The following is a 24778-nucleotide window of genomic DNA, read 5'->3' as shown; positions in this document are numbered from 1 at the left end:
AGACTGATCTAACCCAATGTGACAAAACATCACGCAGGATAACATGCCTAGAGAAAATGACGAGGACTGAAGACGTCAAATCACCTCAGTTATGAGGGGGGAAAAGACCAGCAATCTAGAGGAATCCAGAACATCAAGAGCCACGGTTCACGGCAGCGTGCTTGTCATGAGTGAGGCATGTGTGTGCCAGGCACATCCTCCCATCTAATCCCCACACAGCCTGTGAGGGAGGGACGGCCATCCCTGCCTTCTCGGGGGGTAATTCTGGCTCACAGGATATCGTCTATGAGAACCAGAAGGAAAGAATATTTTCTAGATACAATCAGCACAGTTTCCAAGGAGACAAGACTGCTTGGCTTTTCTCTTCAAGTGTGCAAAGGGTCATTTTCCAGGGACTGGCTGTCAGCCATCCTCCTCTCCCCAGTGTCAGAAGTGGACATGGGGTTACAATATAGGACATGAGGTTACAATACAATCCAGGAAGGACCTGGATAGACTGGATGAATAGATAATGGATAGGTAGATGATAGAGGGAGAGAGAGACAGACATACATAAACACACACACACACACACACACACACACACACACACACACAGAGAGAGATGATAGATAAAAGAGACAGAAAGATACAGAAATAGGTAGAGATCTAGTTAGAGTAACAGAGACAGACAGATAAGTAGATAGAGATGTTTACATAGAGATATAGACAGATATACAGGTAGAGAGATAGAGATGGATACAGATAGACATATAGAACTAGATAAATACAGATAGAGACAGACAGAGAGAGAGAGATGAAAGAGAGAATGGTTTCCACAGACTTTGGGTTCTCTGATACAAGCTGACCCACACAAATCACTGAGTCTCAAGATGTCTTGGAGCCCAGGTAGCTGAAAGGAAAATCCAAAGATTAAGGTATCATTGCTACTTTGATTTTACTCCTGAAAAAAAACAACTTATTTTTACTGACATCTAATATTTACTTATTGCTTACTAGGTAATTTATGTACATCATCTCATCTTATTTTTAATTAGTCATTTTTTAACAGGATGGAAACCTAAAGTTTAGAAATTAGAAAGTAATTCCCCAGAGTTCTGGAACTGACAGAGCCATGATTGTTCAGAACTGAAGTCCTTAACCTCTGCACCTATTGTCTCTCAGCAAAAAAGCATGTAGAAGACTGGGAAATGCAGTAAATACCATCTGAGCGTTTTTGCTATGGTGAATTCCAGAATAATGCAAGCTGGACAGATGTAATGTATGATCATGGAACCTGGCATTGGGATATCGGGGACCTTGGCCCAGCTTCCATCTCTCAGCCATATCACCTTGGACATCTGATCCCTACATCCCTCCAGCTTCTGCATCCTCTGATTCCAAGCTAGAATATTATAGTATAAAATATGTGGTAGGAATTTGTCAATGATTTGGTTACCACGGTCCGTGTTAAATAAGCCAAATTTGAGGATCAGGGCCTGAAAAATAAACACATTAAAATTGAAAATGACGTTCAGGCAAATCACAGAATAATAAATACAAGAGGCTAATACACACCAACGAATGTTAAACCTCAGTAAGAATAAAAGTCACTAATCGAACATGCATTTTGTCCACCTATATAATTGGCAATTTTAATGATAATACATAAGGGTTTAAGAAAATAAGGACACTTATCACTACCAATTAGTACAGTCTTTCTAGAGAACAATTTTACAATATATATCAAAAGCTTAAAAAATATGAAAGCTATTTCAGCACTTTAGCTACATGAAAGTTTATTACAGCATTGTTTATGAATTTCAAAAATAACAATAACACATGATCCCACCACTGAGAGATCATCACTTTAATATTTTGGTGTTAAATGTCCTAAATTTTATTCTGTGTGTACACACACACACATACACACACACACACTTAAAATTATTAATGGGATACATTGACTATACTATTTTAACCTGCCTTTTGCCTTAACAATATACAATGAATGGATGTGTTATAATTTGTTTAATACCTTATCATTGGGCATTTGGGTTTTAACCATTTTTTGTACTATAAATAACACAATGCTGTATATCCTCATAGCTAATCCTGAGTGAATTTGTGCATGCTCTTTGTCTATAGTTATTTTCAAAGAGCAAGAGCATGTGCAGGACACCAGCCTGGCACTTCACATGACCCACCCGCCCCTACTTCCTAAGGGAAGGACTTCCAGGCTGGTAGATGAAGCCTTATTCTAGAATATTTTCCTGTGTCATTCTTTGTAAGCTGGACCCATCAAGGAGTTTCTATGTTGTATGGAGGTCTTTCCTCCATCAAAAATTCAGGCATTTTAAAACTCCCCATCTAAAAGTAAAGTTTGATACGAGCTATATAGCACAGATGAACCTTGAGGACATTATGCTAAATTAAATAAGCCAGTCAAAAAAGACCAATACTGTATGATTCCACTTATATCCAGAGAAGATATCCAGAGTAGTTAAATCCAGAGATTCATCCAGAGTTAAATCCAGAGAAGAGAGAAAGTAGAATGGTAGTTGCCAGGGGCTGGGGAAGGAGGGGAATGGAGAATTGTTGTTTAGTGGATATAGAGATTATGTTTTCTTTTCTTTTTCTTTTCTTTTCTTTTCTTTTTTTTTTTTTTTTTTTGAGACAGAGTCTCGCTCTGTCACCCTGGCTGGAGTGCAGTGGCACAATCTCGGTTCACTGCAACCTCCGCCTCCCAGGTTCAAGTGATTCTCCTGCCTCAGCCTCCTGAGTAGCTGGGATTACATGCGTGTGCCACCACACCTGGCTAATTTTTTATGTTTTTGGTAGAGATGGGGTTTCACCATGTTGGCAAGGCTGGTCTCGAACTCCTGACCTCAAGTGATCCACCCACCTTGGCCTCCCAAAGTGCTGGGATTACAGGCATAAGCCACCATGCCCAGTCAGTGTTTCCATTTTCTAAGGTGAACGGACTTCTGAAGATGGGTGGTGGTGATGTTTGCACAGCAATGTGATGGCACTTCACACTCCTGAACTGCACACTTAAAATAATTAGGATGGTAAATTTTATGTTATATATAGTTTACCAAAATTAAAACAAAAAAACTCCCCATTCAGGACCTGAAAATAGGTTTTTTGTTTTTTGTTTTTTGTTTTTTTTTTGCCATCCTTGGTTTATAGATCTTTGAACTCTGCATGTGCAGTATTAGAAGGTTTGATTTTGTGTCTTATGTGAAACTCTGTGAAACCTAATACTGGTTGTTTTATTCTATTGGAAGAAACCTGTCACCAGGATCAGATTAACTGTGAGCTCAAGGTGCTATAAAAACAAACGTCTCATTTTACCAGAAGAGTTCAAGTCCCTGGGGAGCATGTTTGTAGCTTTTTAGCCTATAGAAACAAACAGCTGGGAGTATACATAGCCTTCTCCCAGAAAAAAACTAGAAAGAAAGTAGCTCAGGGAGGCATTTGTGGGAGTTCTACTGACCATGGAGGTCCTGAATTTAAACCTTCTGTTAGAATTGCAAGGAAGTAGAGCATTTATTCATTAATTTGTTCACTCCCTGCAAACACTGTCTGTGCTTTCTTCACAAGATAACCAACTCTTACATCTTCACACAGCCAACATCACTGGCCCCCCTGATCAAAGCCAGCATCTTCTCTCACCTGGATTATTGCACTAGTCTTCCAGCCAATGCCCCTACTTTTCTCCTGGCCCTACTATCCTTTGTTTTCCACACAATAACCAACTTTGTTAAAATGCAAGTCAGATTCCCTACTTTTCCATTCAAATCTCTCCAGTGACTTCCTGTTTCCCTTGGACAAAAACACAAAATTGCAAATATTGCATGTGTTCAATACATACTCATTGAATCCATAAAAGGATGCATGTTAATTGAGTGCTTATTAATCATCAGAAACTGAGCCAGATGTTTCTTTATAGGGGTACAAAGACAAATGACATTCTTTCCTCTCTGGGAGTTTATATTCTAGAATATGAGATGAACTCACAGATGAATACATACAAAAATAATGTTATTTTTCCCTAGTATAAATAAAGATAGAATAAAGATAATTTGGGCTCAAACAATGGAATGGCCAGTTTTACCCGGGTGGGGAGAGAGGCCAAGGGAGAGGGAATGCTTGAGTATTATAAAATAGTAGAGATTCCAGCGTGATAAGGAATGCGTAGAGGCATTCCAGGGCAGGAGAACCACATAAGCAAAGGCACGAAGTGTGGATTCATCTCCAAGGAGCAGGGAGTGTTTCAATGAGTGTGGGAACACAGAATATGGGATAGGGCATAGAGGCCAAAGGTTAGGAAGAAAGGTTAAACTAAAAGTTTTAAACTTAAATGCCTTCATTTGCATTGATTGACTTTACTGTTTTATCTTCTAGGCAGTGGGGAGTCATTGAGGTTTTAAAGGTGATGGAAATTGGATTCAATGTATGTCACAGACAGGTCACACTAGAAGCAATGGGAAGAATCCATTAGCATTTTCAAAGTCAATCAATAAATAGTAAGAACTAGCATTTACTGAATGCTTACTATCTATTAATACCAAGCTCTGTGCTGAGTCCTTCACTTTTATTACATTTAATTCTCAGGTCAACCTATGTGATTGGTACTGTGATTTTCCCCCTTTAAAGATGGACATATTAAGGCAGAGAGATTTTAATCCCAAAGTCATACCATTAGTAGATTAAAGAACCAAAATAGAAACCCAAAGAATCTGACTTTAGTAAAGGGAGAGGAAAAGAAATATATTAAAGAGATAAAAGCTCCAGAATATAGTTACCAGATGTAAGTAGTAAAGGCCTAAAATGCCCCCTAGATTTAGCTTGGACAACTTAATGGATGGAAGTGTCTCCCCAGTATAGCAAATGGGACAAATTTAGAAAGAAGGCTAACAAGGTGTTTTGAATATGTTTGCTTTTATGTGATTGCAGGAAATCTGGAAAGTAGATGGGGACATGGGTTTGAATCTCAGGTGAGGGTTGGAGTTTGAGATGCAGACTTGGAAATCACTAAACAGGGGAGGAGAAGTCATGGAGTGAACAAGATCAAACACTGATAGAAAAGTGTTAGGGTTGAATTGTGTCCTCCCTTACAGATACTGAAGTCCTAACCTCATACTTGTGAATGTGACCTTATTTTGGAAATAGACTAAGATCTTTGTCATGATCAAGTGAAGATGAGATCATTGGGGTGACTGCTAATCAATATGACTGTGTAGTTATATAAAGAAGAAATTTAGACACAGAAACAGACACACACACACAGGGAGAATGCCCTGTGAAGAAGACAGAAATTGGGATGATGCCTCTACAAGTTGAGGAATGCCAAAGATTGCCAGCAAACCACCAGAAACTACTGAAGGGCGGCATGCAATAGATGCTTCCTTACAGGCTTCAGAAGGAATGAACTCTGATGACACCCTGATCTCAGACTTCCAGTCTTCAGAACTGTGAGATAATAAATTTCTGTGATTTAAACCACAGTCTGTGACACTTTGTTAAAGCAGCTCTAGGAAACTAATACAAACAGGTTGCATATGCATGGAGTATTCAAGGATGATTGGTGATGATCGAATGGAGACTATTTATTCAAAAATGTGCCTGGCAGTCAGAGAATCAGGAAAGGCTATTCCAGGGCTATTCCAAGCATAAGCATGTGAACAGCCATGGAGGTAGAAGAAAGGAAACACCAGCAGTTTGCACTGAGCTCATCACAAGCTGCAGCTGTGGAGCGGTGGGAGAAAGAGATCTGCCCATGAAAGTCCCTGTAAAGTGCACAATAGCAAGCTTCACCTTAGAGTTCATACAGAGCAGCCAAAGGTTCAAGGGAATGATTAAAGCCATTTTGTGTTTTAAAATGGTATGTTCTGCAAATATGGTGACAATGGCAACATCATTCTTTAGTCTACCAAAATTATCGAATTAAAATAGGCAGAGCAACTAGGTTGACAAAACTGAAGAATTGTGGATGATAAAACAGTGTTGAGATACCCCCATAATTACCTAGAGACAAATTAGTGACAACATGTAAGAGCCAATGTGATATCAAAACCATGCAGAAGAAAGCAGAGGGAAGACCTTGAGAACCAGATACTCCCTGAGAAGTGCCCTGAACCAAGCTCTGAGTAGGAGGAGAGACATGGAGAGAGGGTGTTCTCAATGATCCAATGCAGGGGTGAGTCCAAGGAGGCCACAGTGCAACCTAATCTGATGCTACTGGAGCGGGCTGGGTCCTTTAATCCCATTAACTAAGAAACTGAAGGCCTTTCCCAAACAAGGCTCCATACTGAGGAGAATCTGCTGGGAATAGATTCCAAACTGAGCAGGACAGGGACAACCACAAAAGATGAAAGAGAATGTCCAAATAAAAGGGGGGAGGAGCAGAGGCAGCTGATAGCAGAAAGTAACAAGTGATTCTGTTTACCACTTCATGAGAACACCAGAAGAGTGTGTTAGAGCTGTAAAACCAGCTCAGCTATCCTGGCCCACTCATCCCTCCTAAAAGTATAGGAAACTAAATTAACTTTTAAAACTTAGCAACAAGAAAATTATCAATTATTACAATGAAAAGAAAGTAAGAAAACTAATGATGTTTCTATAGACAATGAAACAAAAAAAAACACATGCACAAAATGCATAAAAATCGTAAGCAAATACTTCTAAATGAGCTGAAAGAAAATTTTAAAATTGTAAAAGCTATGAAGAACAATATAAATCAGAATTAGAAAAATTCATAAAAGAAATAAGAAGAAAAAAGTAATATTTGACACAAAGGATGATGGATAGGACTCATCAGTATAGAATTTTTTTTTTTTTTTGAGATGGAGTTTCATTCTTGTCGCCCAGGCTGGAGTGCAATGACATGATCTCGGCTCACTGCAACCTCCGCCTCCTGGGTTCAAGTGATTCTCCTGTCTCAGCCTCCCAAGTAGCTGGGATTACAGGCATGTGCCACCACACCCAGCTAATTTTTGTATTTTTAGTAGTGAGGGGGTTTCATCATATTGGTCAGGCTGGTCTTGAACTCCTGACCTCAGGTGGTCCGCCCACCTCAGCCTCCCAAAGTGCTAGGATTACAGGTGTGAGCCACCATGCCCAGCCTAGAGTTTTATATTAAAAAAAAAAAGCAGGACAGACATGAAAACTCAACTGGAAGGGATATGGCACTATACACACACCATAGTGAGAAGATGAATAGAAGATGGAGAGGAGGAAAAATCAAGAAGAAATTTGAGATTAGAAGGATTCAAGAGAAACTGTTAGACACAGAATAAAGCAGATATAGCATATATAATCAATAGGAGGCATCCAAGAAGAAAGACAAAGCAATGGATTAGAAAAAGTACTGAATGCTATCATTCAAGAAAAATTAAAACTACACATGGAAACCTGAAGCTATATAATGAAGATACATATCACATTCTTCAGAAAATGGATGCAGAACAGCCGATATCAAGGTACATTCTAATAAAACCATAGATCTCTAAAAAGAAACAAAATACGCTTGGGACTTCAAAGCAAAAAGATCAAGTAGCTTATAAGAGAACGAATGTCAGATTTCTATCAGACTTTTCCATAAGAACACTAGGCTAGTAAACAACGAAGTGACAGATTTAAAGGGCTCAAATAAATAAATTGCAGATCTTGGACCTTGCATGGAATATGCATGAATTCTATATCCATCCAACCTAAGCTTTCGGTGAAAAGCTTGCCTGGATTTTCTGCACCTGCACTTCCTTGCTGTATCTCTGCTATCCTTCGCTCTTGGCATCTGAGAATCTTTGCACTAGGTAAATGCAGTTCATTCACAGACTCTAAAAGTAGGTACCAATCTCCAACTAAAACTGTGAAACTTTTGGGTCTGTGTAACCAAAAGAACCTATACTCACCCAAGGCAAGATTGAGAACTACATACTGTTATAAATATGCAAGAGCTCAGGAAATATTATCCCTATGTTTCTTGAGGGATCTACCAGACAGCAAGCTCCAGACAACCAAATACTGTAGAGACATTGGCAAGAGAGCTGGAGAAGTATTCTAACAAGTAAGTAAAGAAGGATGATGGACTCTGAATATCACCATTTTGCAACCTTGATTGCAATATCATCAGTATATGGTAAGATCATAAAATAGAACAACTAATTCTGATGTGCTTCCTGATGAAAGTACACAACATCACCTGCCAAAAACAGTCGAACTTGAAGCTGATCAAAATTCTAACACTAATTACCCATTTGCAGAAAACACAAAGGATAGATATGTTAACCACACCATGCAAATACAATCATTAAAATCAAGACAAACAAAATATGCAAGAAATTTAAAAGGACATGGAAGGATAATCCATGTTGTAAAAAAGACTTAAGATACGTATCAAATAATCATCTTATGTGGATCCTGTTTGGACTGCATTTCAAACAAACTTAAAAAATTGTGATAATCAGGAAAATATGAACATCGAGTATTTGATACTGTTAAGAAATTATTGTCTTTATTTGTAAATGTGATCACAATATTGGTTTTAAAATTATTTTAAATAAAATACTTATAGATGAAATAATGTGATGCCCGGGGTTTGCTTTAAAATAATTTGGTGACAGGACGTAAGTAGAGGTACAAATAAAAAAGATTGGCAATATGTTGATAACTCCAGTTGACCCTTGAACAATACAAGTTTGAACTGTGCAGGTCTACTTACAGGCAGATTTTATTCCACCTCTACCACCCCTGAGACAGCAAAACCAACCCCTCCTCTTCCTCCTCAGCCTATTCAATGTAAAGATGATGATGATGAAGACATTTATGATCCACTTCAACTTAATGGATAGTTAATATTTTTTCTTTTCCTTATGATTTTAATATTTTCTTTTCTCTTTATTGTAGAAATACAGTATATAATACATATAGAAAATATGTGTTGATAGACTGTTTCTGTTATCAGTAAGGCTTCCAATCAACTATAGGCTATTAGTGAAGTGGAGAGTCAAAAATTATATGCAGATTTTCAACTACATTGATATCCCAACCCTCATTGTTCAAGGATCAACTGTACTTACACTGAGTGGAAGGGTATAGTGGATGCATTACTTTATTTTTTTCTCCTTTTGTATATGTTGGGAATTTGCAATAATAAAAAGTGGTTTTTTAAGGCATAAGAAGGTTTATATGCACATACATTTTGGTATTTCAGGCTTTCATTCTGTCCTAGGAGAAATCTCCTCATGAACACCGTTGAGCACATAAAGAAGCTGACAAAAAAGAATGTATCTAGATCTTTAAAGTAGCAAACCCATTCTCCACCTGAATTTCCGCCACATTCCACCTCACGCTTCTTCATATTGCAATTGAGCAGAAGGTCTTTATGAGGACTAAAATTGCAGTGACTTCTCAAAGTGAGCATTTACAAATATGGGTACTCTTAAGCAGCTAACTTTGGACTTTAACTCATAAGCCCCCGAGGTAATTGTTTCTTGTGCTTGCTTGCATATGGTGGCTTGCAGAAAAGAACAACCCTGGAGTTTGAATTATAAACTATCATCACTCATCTCTTTCTTATTCTCCATGTTTTCTTTCTAGATATTTCCACACAATATACTTAGGTATTCGAAGCCGACAGAGTGGGGAGAATGACAGATGGAGGTTTTACTGGAAAATGGTATATGAGTATGCGGATGTGAGTATGCTGCATTTGCTAGCCACCTTTCTGGAAAGTGCTCCACAGCTGGTCCTGCAGCTCTGCATTATCGTACAGACTCATAGCTTACAGGCCCTCCAAGGTAAGGGCTTGCAATTTGGTTTCTGAATTTGGGGAAAGATTGACTGGCTACTTTTGTCACTATCCGAGGAACTGTTCTAATGCCCTTTGTTGACACAGGCCTGTGATGTGTCTGCTGTTTTACATGTGTTTTGTGAATGATGCATGATGTTTTCCTACCATTACTTCTCATGACTGATTAATTGAAAGACAGTGCATTTTTGCTCTCCAGCTGTCCTCTTAGTAGGAAAAAAAAATCTTTATGATTTTACACTTGGTCGATGTGGGGATAGAGTCAGTCAACTGAGGCTTTCTGGTTTTTATAATGGTATAATTTCCAAAAGTTGCAAAGAAAGCAGTAACTCTCTCTCTCTCTCTCTAATATACATATGTGTGTATGCATGTGTGTGTGTGTGTATATATGGTATTAGAGTAATTCCTACTATTTCCTTTTGATGAGAGAGAGAGAGAGAGAGACAATGAGAAAAAGGAGATTAAAAGGAAATGGTAGAGATTACCCTAATATTTAAAGAAAGAAGGTCATAAAGGAAAAAAAGTTGTGAATGTTTATTAATATTTATATACTATGAAGTTTTATAAAATGGATATTATCAGATTAATATCTTTGTGCTTTCTCATATTTGATGATCTCATCGGTAGGACTATTCCAGTTACAGCAGAGCTGCCAGGCATTTCCTTAAAGCCTGCTGCTCAAATCCTTTCTAGAATAAGGCAGCAAGAAGATTAGACAGACTGGTGGGTAAGCAGGTGAATACATGGGCACATGGATGATGGATAAGAGGGCATTTTCTAAGGAAAGCATTTCCCATTAATTTGTCAATCCTGTAACTAAATAGATGCTGTTACACAGTTAACGTATTGTAAGGTGCTCGTTTTGTCTGGATCTCAGCAGGGCCTCTGTGCACCCCTCTGGGCACACGCTGCTCCCTTGTGCTGGGTTATGCTCCAATTTGAGTTTTGTTCTGGTTAGTCTGGGGAATCTCCTCACTGTCCTTATAACTTTTTATGGCATGGAGCATGCTAGTTTAAGCTGAGTGCTTTAATTAGGGGGACAGAATCAGGGTGCATGTTACCTGTATAGGAAAAGGAAGAGAAAATGTGTATTGGTAGCTGGTGACCCATTTATTCATAGATTTCTGTCCCAACCCTAGTTTCACACTAGAATAGCTTTGGTCCAAGAAGTTTGAGAAGAAGGTCAAAGAGATCCACAATGTATGTTTCTCAATTGCTAGACAGCAAATTGGAAGAAGAGGAAGGTGGAGTCTTTGCACAGAAAAAGAGAAAAGCACGGAGAAGGCAGAAGGCCGTGTGAATTAGTTGTGGATGACTGTTTTTTGTTGCATCTGGTGGTTGAAGACCATAAGCTGGGCATGCAGAGGCCTGGGCTCTGGCTGTCTCACTACCTCACTATAAAACCTCACACAGCCACTTAATCTCTCTGGGCCCCAGGTTGCTCAAATGTAAAGGTCACAAGTTAAACTGGATGATTTCCAAACTCCCTGACAGCTCTATTCTATCTTTGAATCAATGAATTCCCAATAGGCATATAATGCCAGGTATATGTTTTAGGAAATGATCTGTAAACCAGAATACAAATGAAATTGAAAGGCAACATCAAACTAAATCTGTCAGGAATTTAGTGCTCATCTCCAGAACAACTTGGCAACTCCTTAGTACAATTATACAATTGGGAACTCTCTAGAGGGATAAAATCCAGGAGCACACGTGGAGGGTTGCAAGTCACCTTCTGGTGGCCTGAAGTCACTGAGTATCTCTACTAGTTTTCTAAAAGATTTGGAAAATTATGGAGAGATTTTTCTTCCAAAGATGATGGAGACAGAGAAGGGAAGGTGAGAGAGGGATCTGAGAAAATGAGGTCACATTTTCAGTTTAAGGACGATACATAAAATTGTACAGAAAAAAAAAAAATGAGGAAAATGCAATCCTTAGTCTTCATCAGATTATTTATCCTAAACATAGGAACCAAGAGTTGAGTTGCGTTTTTTGAGTCTTTGGCTCTTTCCTCACATCTAGTGTCCCCAGCTAACCGATTAAGCTTGACACATATACGTCAGGTGTACCGCAGGCATTGAATGCCAGACCTCGTCCTTAGCCAAGGCAAGCCTTGCTGTCAAGTTTCAGAATGGCGTAGGGAAACTAGGTTCTGTTTCACTCCAAAGGTGGCCAAAAGACAGGTTGATCCAAATATCACTAAGAATCAATGCAAGTCATTGAGTCAAGAGGAGGAATAAGCCCACTATGTTGATCTTATTGCTACTGATTTTTTAACAAGGCAGGTGGGTAGACGGTTGTGATACAAAACAAAGAGTGAAAATATCTGACAGTAAAAAACAACGACAAACCCTCCAGCCAACGAAGACCAGCCCAGGCAACACTCTGTGATTCCTTTTGCATTTTGAAGAGAAACCTGAAACCTGTCTTCAGAGGGACAGCTTCTAAATACCCCTCTGCTGATAGATGATCCCACTTACAAACAAACCAGCTGATAAATTAAATTGATGTGAGTTCTAAGAACAGAGCTGTTCCCCTTTAGGAAAAGAAAAATAAATGTGATAACCTAGTTTGACATGTATTTTCATACATCTTCAATGGTTAAAAAAAAATTATTGGGATTTACATGTGAAAACACAGCTCTCTGTTATGAATGTAAATAATCAATAGGCATGAAATCTGTAAAGGATTTGCAGATAGCTCTGAATCAAAATATCTAAAACATTCTTATTTATCAGGGAGAGAATGGTCACTCTGTATGTGACTGTCTAAAATTGCTATTTTTTAGGATAGAAGGAAAATTGATCTTTAAACCCAATTTCAACCATCCACCACTCTCTGCAGTGTTTTTAAAACAATGAGAAAAATCAGACAAGAAATATGACATTTTATAACTGTTATTAGGTATTGTATTCTCTTCGTGGAAGCTGGGTAGCCCTAGAACACTGTCAGCTGCTTCTCCTTCCTTATGTAGTCACTCAGTCAGAGGAGCCTCCTCATGCTGGAGGCTGACAGGCCCAGGGAGAACTGTTGGAGCATAATTGTTTCTCCATTTGCACTGGCCCAAGAGGCACAGTTTGGCATCTGTTCAGAGAGCAGGAATCAGGGCAAAGCTGAGTCTCAAACCTGAATATGCAGCTCTTCACGCTCCACAGTCACATTGGACATATTACAGGGCAGCAGCTACTCTCCACGGGATCTGGGATGTCCCAGAGCCAGCTCCCCGCGGAGTATAAGATACACACCAGGAGGCCCGACTGCATGCACAGCTGTACCTGCACAGGTAGTGCTCACTGTACTTCCAGAGAGTTTCCAGTTTACATGTCATTATGGTTTTCCAATCCCAATCCCTTATCCTCACTAGGAGAGAGGTGGAGAGGGGAGAGGGACGTTGAGAGGGGGAGAGGAGGGCAGGCAGGAAGGAAAGTGGGATGGGGAGAAGGAGGGAGGGAGACCCCACTCGACCGCGGAGATGGACCATGGCATTTCTGTTAGTGTCCACATGGAGGGTGCTGCTCTCTACCTGTTTAGTGAGGGTGCCAAAGATGCTGAGGAAGATGTGGTCCGAGGCCTGTCAGTTGTATCTTCCAGCAAAATCTCACTCATTCGTTTCACCTCATTTCTATTGTGCTCCCCTGGCCGGACCACATGCACTCCCACCCAGAACCCTGTGGATAGCCCACAGCTTCATCCTCACCTGTGCCCTCTTCATTCCCTTCTCCTTGGAGCGGTCCTAGAGCCTCTTAGACTCTAATCTAAACTACTTCAGTGTTCCCCTTGGCACTCATTAAAATTAAACAAGGTGCCTGAGCAAGTTCCAAGGCCTTTGTGTCACAGCCTTCTCCTCATTAGTCACTGCTCTGCAACCACGCTGCGCTCCTCTCTGTTCCGAAAATGTTCCCATTTCTCTCCCACCTCCAGGCCTTTGCACCTGCTATTAACCTCTCCAGAATATTCTCGTCCCCTCTCTCTTAGCCTGTTTAGTTCTTACTCGTCCTGCAGAATTCAGTTTAACCTCCTCAGAGTATCCGGTCCTAACTGCTCGTTCACATTTTTATTTCCACATTAGTATTTCCTCAAGGTGTCCTGAACTTCAGCCCCTGATCTCAGGCAATTTTCTTATCGTTGTTAAGCCTCAATTTGCCCATGAATACTGAGGGATAATAATAGTGCTAATTCATAGGATTGTAGAGATTAAATGAGAGAGTACACACAAAGGATTCGGCAGACCCTTGGCCCATTGCATAGGGCTTCTTAGGCTTGATCTTGCAGAAATCTACCAGGGAATCTTATGGAAAAGCAAATTCTCACTGAGTAGGTCTCAGGTGGGGCCTGAGTTTTAGAACAGGGAAATAACAGGTGAAGAATTTGAGGCATGTGAAAACGGGAAAAATAGTTCAAATTTGAGCTCATGAACCCTGAATTAAGGGGTGTGTGTCAGAAAGGAAGTGCAAGAAACATCGTGAAGAGAGAATGGTCAGGTCTTTTGACAGACAGAGCATGGACCAAAAGAGACCGAAGCTTGAGTCCATTTGACTGAGAGAGAACCTGGTGACAATAAAATCAAGCAGGTAAGCAGGAGCAGCCACTTAGGGGGAGAGCATTTTAGACATTTTAAGCCTGAAATGGTGGAGGACAATCAAGTTAAAAAGTCTTGAGACTGCAAAAACAAAGACAGCTTAATATAAGTCACCCAGAATTTCAGACCTCCATGTCTGTCTAAATGACGCCAGCAAAGGTAGAAGGTTCATGGTCAGAGTTACCCCATCTGGACTTTTGAATGACCCCAAGAACCTGTAAAATGAGCAGTCAGTTTTAGTTTTGTGATTGTCATATTATGAATAGTTTATTTTGGTTGCACAGACCCAGCCTCCCATGATAGGCAGAGAAAATACCAGTTCATGTACAGACAACTGTCCACAGCCTTCCTCAGCAATACAGCGTGGCTGTATCAGAGCTCCCTGGGGTCAAAGGGTGTGCTCCCCAGAGCAGCCCAGAACACCACGTAGAATCACGGCACATCGCGGATGCTCTCAATGAGGGTGTATAAACCACAGCCCAGGCTGAGTACAGCACAGTCACCCGGCTGCACAGGGGAAACATTGTGCGGAAATAATGCTTCCTTGTAGAGGAACTATCTAAGTAAAACAAACAAACAAATGTCTGGCCTTCACTAGATGAATTGTTTGAGTGCCAATCCACCAACCTAAATGTTTCCACTTTTTCCAGAAGGCTTTAGTTCTTTGTTTCCCATTGCTACCTTATCACTAATGGAAAATCTCATCCTACACCCTAAGTGTATTTAGCTGGGGTGTGCTGAGTGAGTTACCAACAAATGCTGTCCCACAGGCCATGTGCCCAGGAAAGCTTTACTGAACAAAAACGAAAAACACCAACTTCTCATTCCTTCATATTCTAGAAGAATATGAAAAAAACTCCTTTTGCCAACAGTTTATCCTGAATACTTTGTGAAAGGAAAAGGGAAACAGGGAGCTGGAAGGCGTTTCTAATTATTCCTCTCCTGTCTTGCATCCTATGAAGCTCCACAGGAAGTCAGAAGTAAAGTTGTCCTCAAATATCCGGCAAACACTGTTACCTGCTAACTAGGGTAACCAAGAAATACCTGAATTGTGAAAAACACCTCATTTGTCCTCTCCTGTTGAGCACTCTTGAGACCTAACACTGGCTTGCAACTTGCCCCACCTCATCGCGAAGCAGGTGGAGACAGGTCCCAGCCTGTCTCCAGCCGCATTTAAATGACCTGGGTTAGAGAAAATCCCAGTCACCCCTGTGCCCAAGGCCTTCCTCCTTTGCCCCGTACCACTGTCTTCTAATGTGCTTGCCCCTACCTCTGGATTCTGCAGAGGGGGGAAGAGTGCAGGCGAGAGTGCCAGTCTGTGAGGGGTCTGGGCTCCAAGTCCCTCTGGATCTGCCTACTCTGCAGTTGCTATTATCGTAGTTAATTAACACATTTATTGAAAGCTTGTTTGTGCATGATGGTGTGTGAAGCTCTGTGCAACATTTGTACTAAAGAAGTTCACTTTTTACTAAAAGTTTATAATGTGACGCTATAAACAACACGACAGAACATATTTAGAAACACCCATTTATCTGGGTGCATTCCAGACTGAGTGGTGCCATTTTGTAGAAGGACCAATAATTTGGTTTAATTAGTTAGGTTAATTAGTTTAAAATGAGAGGGAGGCTTACAGCACTTCCAGCTCACCTGCTCCGGGAAGGGGCCAGGCAGCCTCTGCCTGAGCAGCCGTGTGTCCATTGTCAGACGGTTCTGATGGACTGAATCACACAGTTCCGATCGGACAGTTCTGACGTCCTTGATGGTACTGGAAGGAGCAGGAAGGCAGCATCAAGGACATCTGGTCCCCTCCTCTATCTGACGCGCGAGTCTTTGCTCAAATCCAACTTTGCCCAGCACATTCCACCCCCCGGGCCCACCGCCTCAGCTGGAAGGATGCTCATCATCGCGAGACTCCTACAGGATGAGCCCTCCTCTCCAGCTCTGCTCAGGCCACGCCCTGCTCCTTCTGTAGCGTGTTCTCCCCGCTGCCCCTCAGGACATTGAATATTCATGCCAAGCAGGTTGCTTTTAGTCCCCAGGCAGAGTTGTCTGAAGTTGAGCTATGCACTCTGCCAGAGTCAAGCTGAGTGTCTGAAACTGTTTTTCTCAATGTCCTTCTTATTGTTCGTTTGGTTGGTTGGGTTTTTGTTTTGTTTTGTTTTGTTGGTTTTTTTTGTTTTCTGAGACAGAGTCTTGCTCTGTTGCTTAGGCTGGAATGCAGTGGTGCGATCTTGGCTCACTGCAACCTCTGCCTCCCGAATTCAAGCAATTCTCCTGCCTCAGCCTCCTGAGTAGCTGGAATTACAGGCCCCTGCCACCACGCCCGACTAATTTTGTATTTTTAGTAGAGATGGGATTTCTCCATGTTGGCCAGGCTGGTCTCCTGACCTCTGGTAATCTGCCCACCTCGGCCACCCAAAGTTCTGGGATTACAGGCGTGAGCCACCACACCCGACCAATTTGTCCTTTTTATTGTAAACTTAGGTTTGCGTTACATAATTTAGTTAGGTTAATTAGTTTAATTTAGTTTAATTAGTATTATTAATAGATAAACTGATGAAATATAGTGTGAAAGAGAGTTGTTTCTATGAAATTTATGTTGACAGCTTTTGAAAACTTGGGTAGGACCAGGGCAAAGTGGTGTGTTTAATCCAGTTGCATCACAGCCTCAGGAGCCCTGGGAGGACCTTTTGGCTGCCCTGGGATGTGGAGCATGAGGCTGCAGCCGGCTCCACTCTTCCGCAGCCTGCTGTGCGCGCTGGCTGCCGCTGGCCCTTCACGCACGACGTTCACTAGGGTGGCACGCACAGTCTTCCAGTGGGTCCAAACCACTGAGCTTTGTTGTTGTATGGAAGATCATTAGCTGCTGGATTTTGCTTTTTGTAATGATGTATCAAGTAGCATACCACCCCAGACCAGGAAAGTAGAACATGTTAGATATTTTTAAAGAAGGGGGCCGGACGCGGTGACTCACGCCTGTAATCCCAGCACTTCGGGAGGCCAAGGCGGGCGGATCACCTGAGGTTGGGAGTTCGAGACCACCCTGACCAACATGGAGAAACCCCGTCTCTACTAAAATTACAAAAAAATTAGCCGGGCATGGTGGCGCATGCCTGTAATCCCAGCTACTTGGGAGGCTGAGGCAGGAGAATCGCTTGAACCCGGGAGGCGGAGGTTGCAGTGGGCCGAGATCACACCATTGCACTCCAGCCTGGGCAACAAGAGTGAAACTTCGTCTCAAAAAAAAAAGGGGGGGATTTAGATCGAGGAATGGGCGGCACAGGTGCTGGGAGGGTGAGAGGATGAAAAGTGATGCTCATGAAATCAGGAGATTCGTAACTGAAGGAAGAAGCTCTTATGTGTAGGGCTAGAGGAGTGAAGGAAGAGGGCTCAGACCTCTAGGGAAGGGTAGAGGAGTGCTGGGTGACAGAAGGGGTGCAACCTCGCAGCTGCGGGGACAGCCATGGAGCCAGCCAGGCAGCGAGGGAGTGGGGCGCACCTGGAACATTCCGGCTGCGGAGGGCACAGGCCGGCTGCTGCTGCCTCCCCTGGGCTGGGACGAGGCTGGGGCCAGGAATGCCAAAAGCAGCGGCTGGCTGGAGACAGGCGCTGTGGAGGCCCAGTGATAATAGGATGCTGATCTGCAGAGGAAACCAGAAAGTCTCCTCTCCTCCTGCCTTCCAACCTCCCACCAGTGCCACCTATTGGCAGAACCCACCGGGCAGCCAGCCAGTCAGGGAGTCCAGAACAGGGTCTGCAGAGTCCCCCCTTTCAGGTGGAGGGAGCTGGCACACACTTCCCATTCTTTTTTGTGACTTGCGTCTGCTCCCAGCCGAGAAACTTGATAACGAAGCTTGTTAAAGCTATTTCTGAGTAACAGTTGGAGGTGAAGGCCTGAAAGGCTATGGTATGAGACAAAAGCAGGCGCTCTAGATCATGGAGGTTGTGTCATGAAAATGCCCAGGCAGCCGAGTCTGGCAACTGACATGTCCTTCCTTAAATGTGTGACCACAGACCTCACGTGGCCACTCAACCTTGTCCAGCAAGCCTACCTTATGTCCCCCTTGAAATTCCGTTTCCTGCTCCAAAATGAACTGCTTCCTACTTTCTCTGGTGGCCTCATATTCCAACGGTCTGACTCCAGTATTCTTAACCTGATTTCAGTAAGAAAATAGAGGCAATAAAACAAGAGCTATTTCATTTTCTCACCCATATGTCCTGCCTTTCCTCTGAGAATATGCTGGCTCCCAGCTAAAGTCCCTCTCTTCTACCCTGGAGTCCACTGCCACCTGCTCAAGCACCCTGTTCTTGGAATTACCCTCTCTCTCCCTATTCTGCATTGTCAGTTTTTCCTCACTCCTGCATCACTGCCATCATCACACAAACAAACATGCTGTAATCAAGAAAAAATGGACCCATGCCACCACCCACTACCACATTACTTTCTTGCTCTTCACAAACTGCTTGAAAAATTCATCTTATCCTCTGTCTCCTCTTCCTCACTTCCTATCCTCTGTTTTTGTTTCCTAATTTTTAAACATTGTTTTCAAGTGCAACATATATACAGAAAAGTATACAGTTGTGAGAAACTACTCCCAAGGTCAAAGGAAGAGCGTTTTCAGCATCACAGAAGCCCTGCTCTTACCGCCTCCTTACCTGTGTGCCCACCGTTCTACATGTGATCACTATTTGAAAAAATTAGTTTTGCAAGTTTTTGACCTTTATATAAATAGAAACATACATTATTGTGTGTGTGTGTGTGTGTGTGTGTTTCTGGATTCTTTCATTCAGTGTTGTGCTTGTGAGATATGATTCCATGTAACTGTAACCCGTTCATTTCATTGCTCTATAATAATTTATTGTAAGAATAAATCTCTGTCCATTTTGTGGTTGTTGATGTACACTGGTTTGTTTTCAGTTTAGGAGTATTATGGTTAATGTTACTATTGAATATTTTTAATGTGTCTTTAATACATGTGCACACCTATTACTTCTGGGTTCATACCTAAGAGTGAAATTGCTGAGTCATGGGGTACAGACAGACACACTGAATGTGAGTAGATGATGCCAAAGAGTTTTCCAAAGTGCTGGTACCAATTTATATTCCTACCAGCAGTGTGTGTCTTGAGATTGCTCCAAATCCACTCCAAAACGTGGCATTGTGAGTCCTCTGAATTTTACCTATGGGTTAGTATCTCAACATGACTTTAATTTGCATCTGCTGATAATAATCAAACTGAAAAGTATCTTTCATTCTTCTTTTTCCTCACCCCCTGATCCAGTCCATCCGCAAGTCCTGTCTGCTCCACCTCCAAAACACATCCCAAATCCGACCACCCTTTGCCGCCTCCGCTGATAACACTCTCTCCAAACACCAGCTCAGTTACCCTTCTCCAGTGAACTGGTACCCACCTTCACCTTTTCCCACAGCCTACTTGCCACACAGCAGCCATAGCGATGTGTTTTGTTTTGTTTTTGTTTTTTGTTTTTTTTGAGACAGAGTCTCACTTTGTCACCCAGGCTGGAGTGCAGTGGCACAATCTCGGCTCACTGCAACCTCTGCCTCCTGGGTTCAAGCGATTCCTGTGCCTCAGCCTCCCAAGTAGCTGAGACTACAGGCACACGCCACCACACCCAGCTAATTTTTGTATTTTTAGTAAAGACAGTGTTTCACCATGTTGGCCAGGCTGGTCTTGAACTCCCGACCTCAGGTGATCCACCCGCCTCCCAAAGTGCTGGGATTACAGGTGTGAGCCATGGTGCCTGGCCCACAATGATCTTTCTATCACTTCACTGCTCTCATTATAACTCCCTGTGGACTTCTTGCTGCAATTAAATGAAGTACAAACTGGTGACAGACATGTGACAAGGCCCCTGCTGTGGAGCCTCCAAGTCTCCCCACTCTCCCGCTGGCTCGTGTGAGTCCTGCAGCTCTGGCTGGCCGTCCTCTGTCTCTGAGACAGGCCCTGGCTGCTGCCCCATCAAGGACCCTGCATTTGCTGGACCATTGCCCTTTCACTCTCCCAGGTCTTCACATAGCTCATCCCTTTCCAATCAGGATGGGACTCCAACATCACTCATAAAACACACAGCTCTCCCCCTTCCCACAGACGCCCCCATCTACTTACTCTGCGTGATTTTCTCTTTGGACTTTTGAAATTCTGTTCATTCATATGTTTTATTATTATTCTCATCACCTTTACTAGAGTGTGAGCACCATGAAGCAAGAAGTATAGGAAAAGGCCTATAACATGGAAGGCACTCAAAAGTCCTCTGACTGAAGAATGCTGGCAGATTTTTACCATCTTCAGAAGCTACTTCAGTTTGTATTGGCTTTTCAGTTGGACTAGCCAATACAGACTGCTCACAAGTTCCTGTGGAATGTCACAGTGTTATTTTACATAAAGGAAAGGACACAATATAAGTTCCCCTCCTCCAAATGCTGTATTTGTAAAACTTTTACATATTTGGAATTTTTAAAATATTTACTTTTATTCCCTATTACACATATTATTAAAGATAAAATAGAAAACCCAAGTATGCATGAAGGAGAAAGTATAAATCACCTTCCTGCCACTCAGAAATGAAAATCTTGGCTGGTTATGGTGGCTCACACCTATAATCCTAGCACTTTGGGAGTCCAAGGCAGGAGGATTGCTTGAGGCCAGGAGTTTGAGACCAGCCTGAGCAACACAGCAAGACCCCATCTCTACAAAAGAGAAAAGAAATTAGCCAGGTGTGGTGGTGCATTCATATAGTCCCAGCTACTTGAGAGGCTAAGGTGGGAGGACCCCTTGAGGCTGCAGTGAGCTGAGAGCATGCCACTGCACTCCAGCCTAGGGCACAAGCATGATGCTGAGAAAGGGAAAGGGAAAGGGAAAGGGAAAGGGAAAGGGAAGGGAAGGGAAGGGAAGGGAAGGGAAGGGAAGGGAAGGGAAGGGAAGGGAAGGGAAGGGAAAGGGAGGGGAGGGGAGGACAGAGAGAGAGAAAGAAAAGAAAAGAAAGAAAAGGGAAGGAGAGAGGGAAGGAAGGAGAAAGAGAGAGAGAAGGAAAGGGAAGGAAGGGAGGGAGGGAGGGAGGGAAAGAGAATAAAAATATTGCCCCTAAGAAATAATTAAGAATTATATTTTGTTGCTTATCTGTGTAAACTTATTTAATGTTTTAATATATATTACATTAAAATAGAATCAATATTGGATACCAGTTTGTGTCCTTTTTTAATAACACATCACAAACATATTCATAATAATATATATAGTTCTTCATTTTTAATGACCACATAACATACCAATATATGGATTATCCTTTTCTTTTTGAGTAATTTTCTATTTCTGAAACCATAAGTTATTATATATATTTGCTATAATAAATAATGCTATGATAAACACATTAAGAACTAAATCTTAGCTGGCTTCAGTGGCACACGTCTGCAGTCCCAGCTACTCAGGAGGCTGAGGCAGGAAGATTACTTGAGCCAAAGAGTTCAAGGCTACAGTGAGCTATAATTGTACCACTGTACTCCAGTCTGGGTGAAAGAGCGAGACCCCCATCTGTAGGAAAAACAACAACAACAACAACAACAACACTAAGTCTTTGCAGCAAGCCTTAATTATTTCTTAAAAATAAATACCTAAAAGTGGAACTGCTGGATTCAAAGGCAAGCAGGCTTTCAAAGTTTTTTATTATATAATGTCAAATTGGTCATTTTGATGACTATGAAGAGCTCTGTAACATCTCAAGTTTCTGACACAAATGCTCAGGAAGTCAGTGAGGTCAATAAAGGTGACAAAGGCTGAGAATGGGGCAAATCTGTTGAGATTTAAGAAAGAGCTCTTAATAGTGCCCCATCTGAATGTAAAGGGCATAATTCTCAGAAGTGTTCTAATTTCTTCCTTTGTTACTTTATTGTATCCACCTTCATAATAAGCTTTATTAAATCTATTAAGTAGCAGTAGTTCATTAGTAATGAAACAAAATTGTAAGAGCGGCTTCATCTTCATCAGAGACTTGATTTGAACCAAAATTATAAGGAGAGTAGACATAAGCTCCTCAAAACACTTCACAAAAGTCTGACCAATGAGAAGTTGTGAAGAGCCAAACTTATAAAAATTAGGAGCAGCAGCCCCTACATCGGAGAGTTGTGATTTTTTTCTTTGTCTTTCTAAATATATTACATTTATCCAATAGCACTTAGTGCTAAGCCCTCAGGGTATAAAAGAAAGATGACAGCTCCTCCCTGCCAGGTGCTGGAAAATTCCTTCGAGATGCAAAAACAAGCGTGGCAGCATGATGGGGGCAGCACTCCAGGACACTCGCACATTCCTTCCCAACACAGTGGAACCACCATACTCAGCACAGAGCAGGCGATCCTGGGTGTTTGTTGAATAGAAGCAAGAATGGACGCCTGGTATGTGACAAAGCCTTATGCTAGGCAAGACAGATACAAAGACACAGCCCCTGCTCTCCAAAATTTCAGTCTAATGGAAAAGAGAGACCAAAACATTATTAGAAGTCAATGTGCTGTGTCCTAGTGGTGGTCACTTTGAGGTCCTTTGGTGACACAAAGCAATCTTGTATGCAAAATGGTACAAGGGAAGTAGCAATTCCATGCTATTGATGTTTGAAGGAGGAGGACATCAGGGAGTGTGGAATCAGGAAAGTTTTTGTGAAAATAGTGGCTTTGAGCTGGGCCACAAATTATGCCCGATACTTTGTCAGGAAAAATGATATTCTGTAAGGAAAAGATAGCAATGTGAATAAAACCAGACTGGGGATGCCATATGTGCCCGTGTCTGTGCAGCAATGCTGGTGATCAGTCTCCACAAAGCAATGGAATTGCTGATGTTATTGACAGCACGTAATTAGATTTATTCCCAACACTTGAAAGAGGTGTTCGGTACCAGAGTAAATCCTTGCATATATACTTTTAAAGTACCACAACCTATTTTCCTGTATTTCTGACTTTTGAGTCTGTCTTTGCATTGTTCAATACTTGGGATACTTGGGAATATCAGTAAATAGATCAATAAAATAGTAAACCACTAGTCTGCTTAATCAATACATTTATGGAGTTCAATTTTAAAGACTCATCACCAACAACTTCATAAGGAAAGAATCACAAAACTCACTGGTGTGTTGGCCATATGGCTCCACTTTATTTAAAAGTATTGGCAGAATAAATGATGGTTGTCGTGGGGGTAATGATATTATTGATCTCTTTATTTCACATTCAGTAGTCTCTTGAGTCATGGTACCACCCCAAGTTATACTTAGAAGAACAGAAAGACGTTTCTTCTACTTATCATTGATTCAAGTGCTTGAAATCAGCTCTATGGTATATCAACCCCCAGCACAGCTGTGAATAGCTTTGAAGTTGAATCATTTTGAACATAATATGAAATAAGGGGCCTGACTATTTTTAGGTTCTACTTAATTATCTCCAATAATCAAGCACAAATCTTGGTATTTTTCCACTCAGTATTTCTCCTCTCTCCTGCCTCTCCTTCCCTCTGAGGTGTGGTGAGCACACAGACATGTTCAGGCACAGGGAGAGGAGCGGGGTCATGGATGTGGTGGACAGTGTAATTAGTCACATGCTATGGCTATGGGAAGAGGAGAGCTGGAGGAAAGATCCAGAGCAGTCAGTTCAATCCTGTTTGGAACAAAGAAGCATCAATAAGGAGCTCTCTGCAAGGAATGGTGCCCCAAACACTGGCTGCTTGTTGGCCTTTCCTGTGGTGTCTTCATTTGCCAACCTCTAACCTCCCCAAATTTCAGTAATGTGTTAGCACTTCACACCTTAGAGGAAACAGAAGCCCACATTTATCTCCCATTCACCTGACCTTTAGCCGGTGTGGGAACTTAGAGCTGATGTTTGCTTTGACTGAATATCAACACACTGTAATTATTATTTCTAAACACTAAAAATAACCATGTGAACGGTAATCAGAATGCTTGCTGAGCAAGGACAAAAGGAAAGATGGGTAAGGTCAACTTAATAAAAAATTCAAAAGTGGTTTACTATGGTACTTTCCCAAATAGCTTTTTTTTTTTTCTAGAAAGCCACAGACAGTTATAGGATCAGGATTTTGTGACCCAATTTGGATTGGGTAGGTGGGTGGGTAAGGGAAGCTCCCACAACCTCTTAAATAGTTTTCACATCATGATGTGTATATTCTAGGGTATAAATATATTTTGCATTTATTCAGCAGATTGCTATTAGACTGATTTTAAAAGTATTCCTCAGAGAGGTAAGCTAATATTTTCTTGATGACTCAGCAGAACTTAAAAGCCAGGATCACTTCCTATTGAGGGATTTTAAAACAGCTTTTTTCCCCCCAGGGTACTGCTCATACACAGGAGGGTATATGTGTGGAAGAGAGACAGCCCTGCAAACTGTCAGA

At 41.7% G+C, this 24778-nt stretch overlaps 1 protein-coding gene across 2 annotated transcripts in view; it reads left to right on the top strand.

Moving 5' to 3' along the window:
* The window catches only part of XKR4 (XK related 4), a 453736-nt gene that overhangs the window by 252154 nt on the left and 176804 nt on the right, over positions 1 to 24778 (top strand). For both annotated transcript variants that reach the window (XR_008667862.2, XM_031014008.3), the window contains exon 2: positions 9586 to 9785. Coding sequence is in view for 1 of the 2 variants with exons in the window: in XM_031014008.3 (XP_030869868.1) it covers positions 9586 to 9785 (200 nt within the window). In the remaining variant the exon portion in view is untranslated. The remainder of the gene's footprint in view (positions 1 to 9585; positions 9786 to 24778) is intronic.

This window comes from Gorilla gorilla, chromosome 7, assembly GCF_029281585.2.
Source record: "Gorilla gorilla gorilla isolate KB3781 chromosome 7, NHGRI_mGorGor1-v2.1_pri, whole genome shotgun sequence".
NCBI classification, from domain to species: domain Eukaryota; kingdom Metazoa; phylum Chordata; class Mammalia; order Primates; family Hominidae; genus Gorilla; species Gorilla gorilla.
This window is presented reverse-complemented; position numbering and strand designations above follow the sequence as displayed.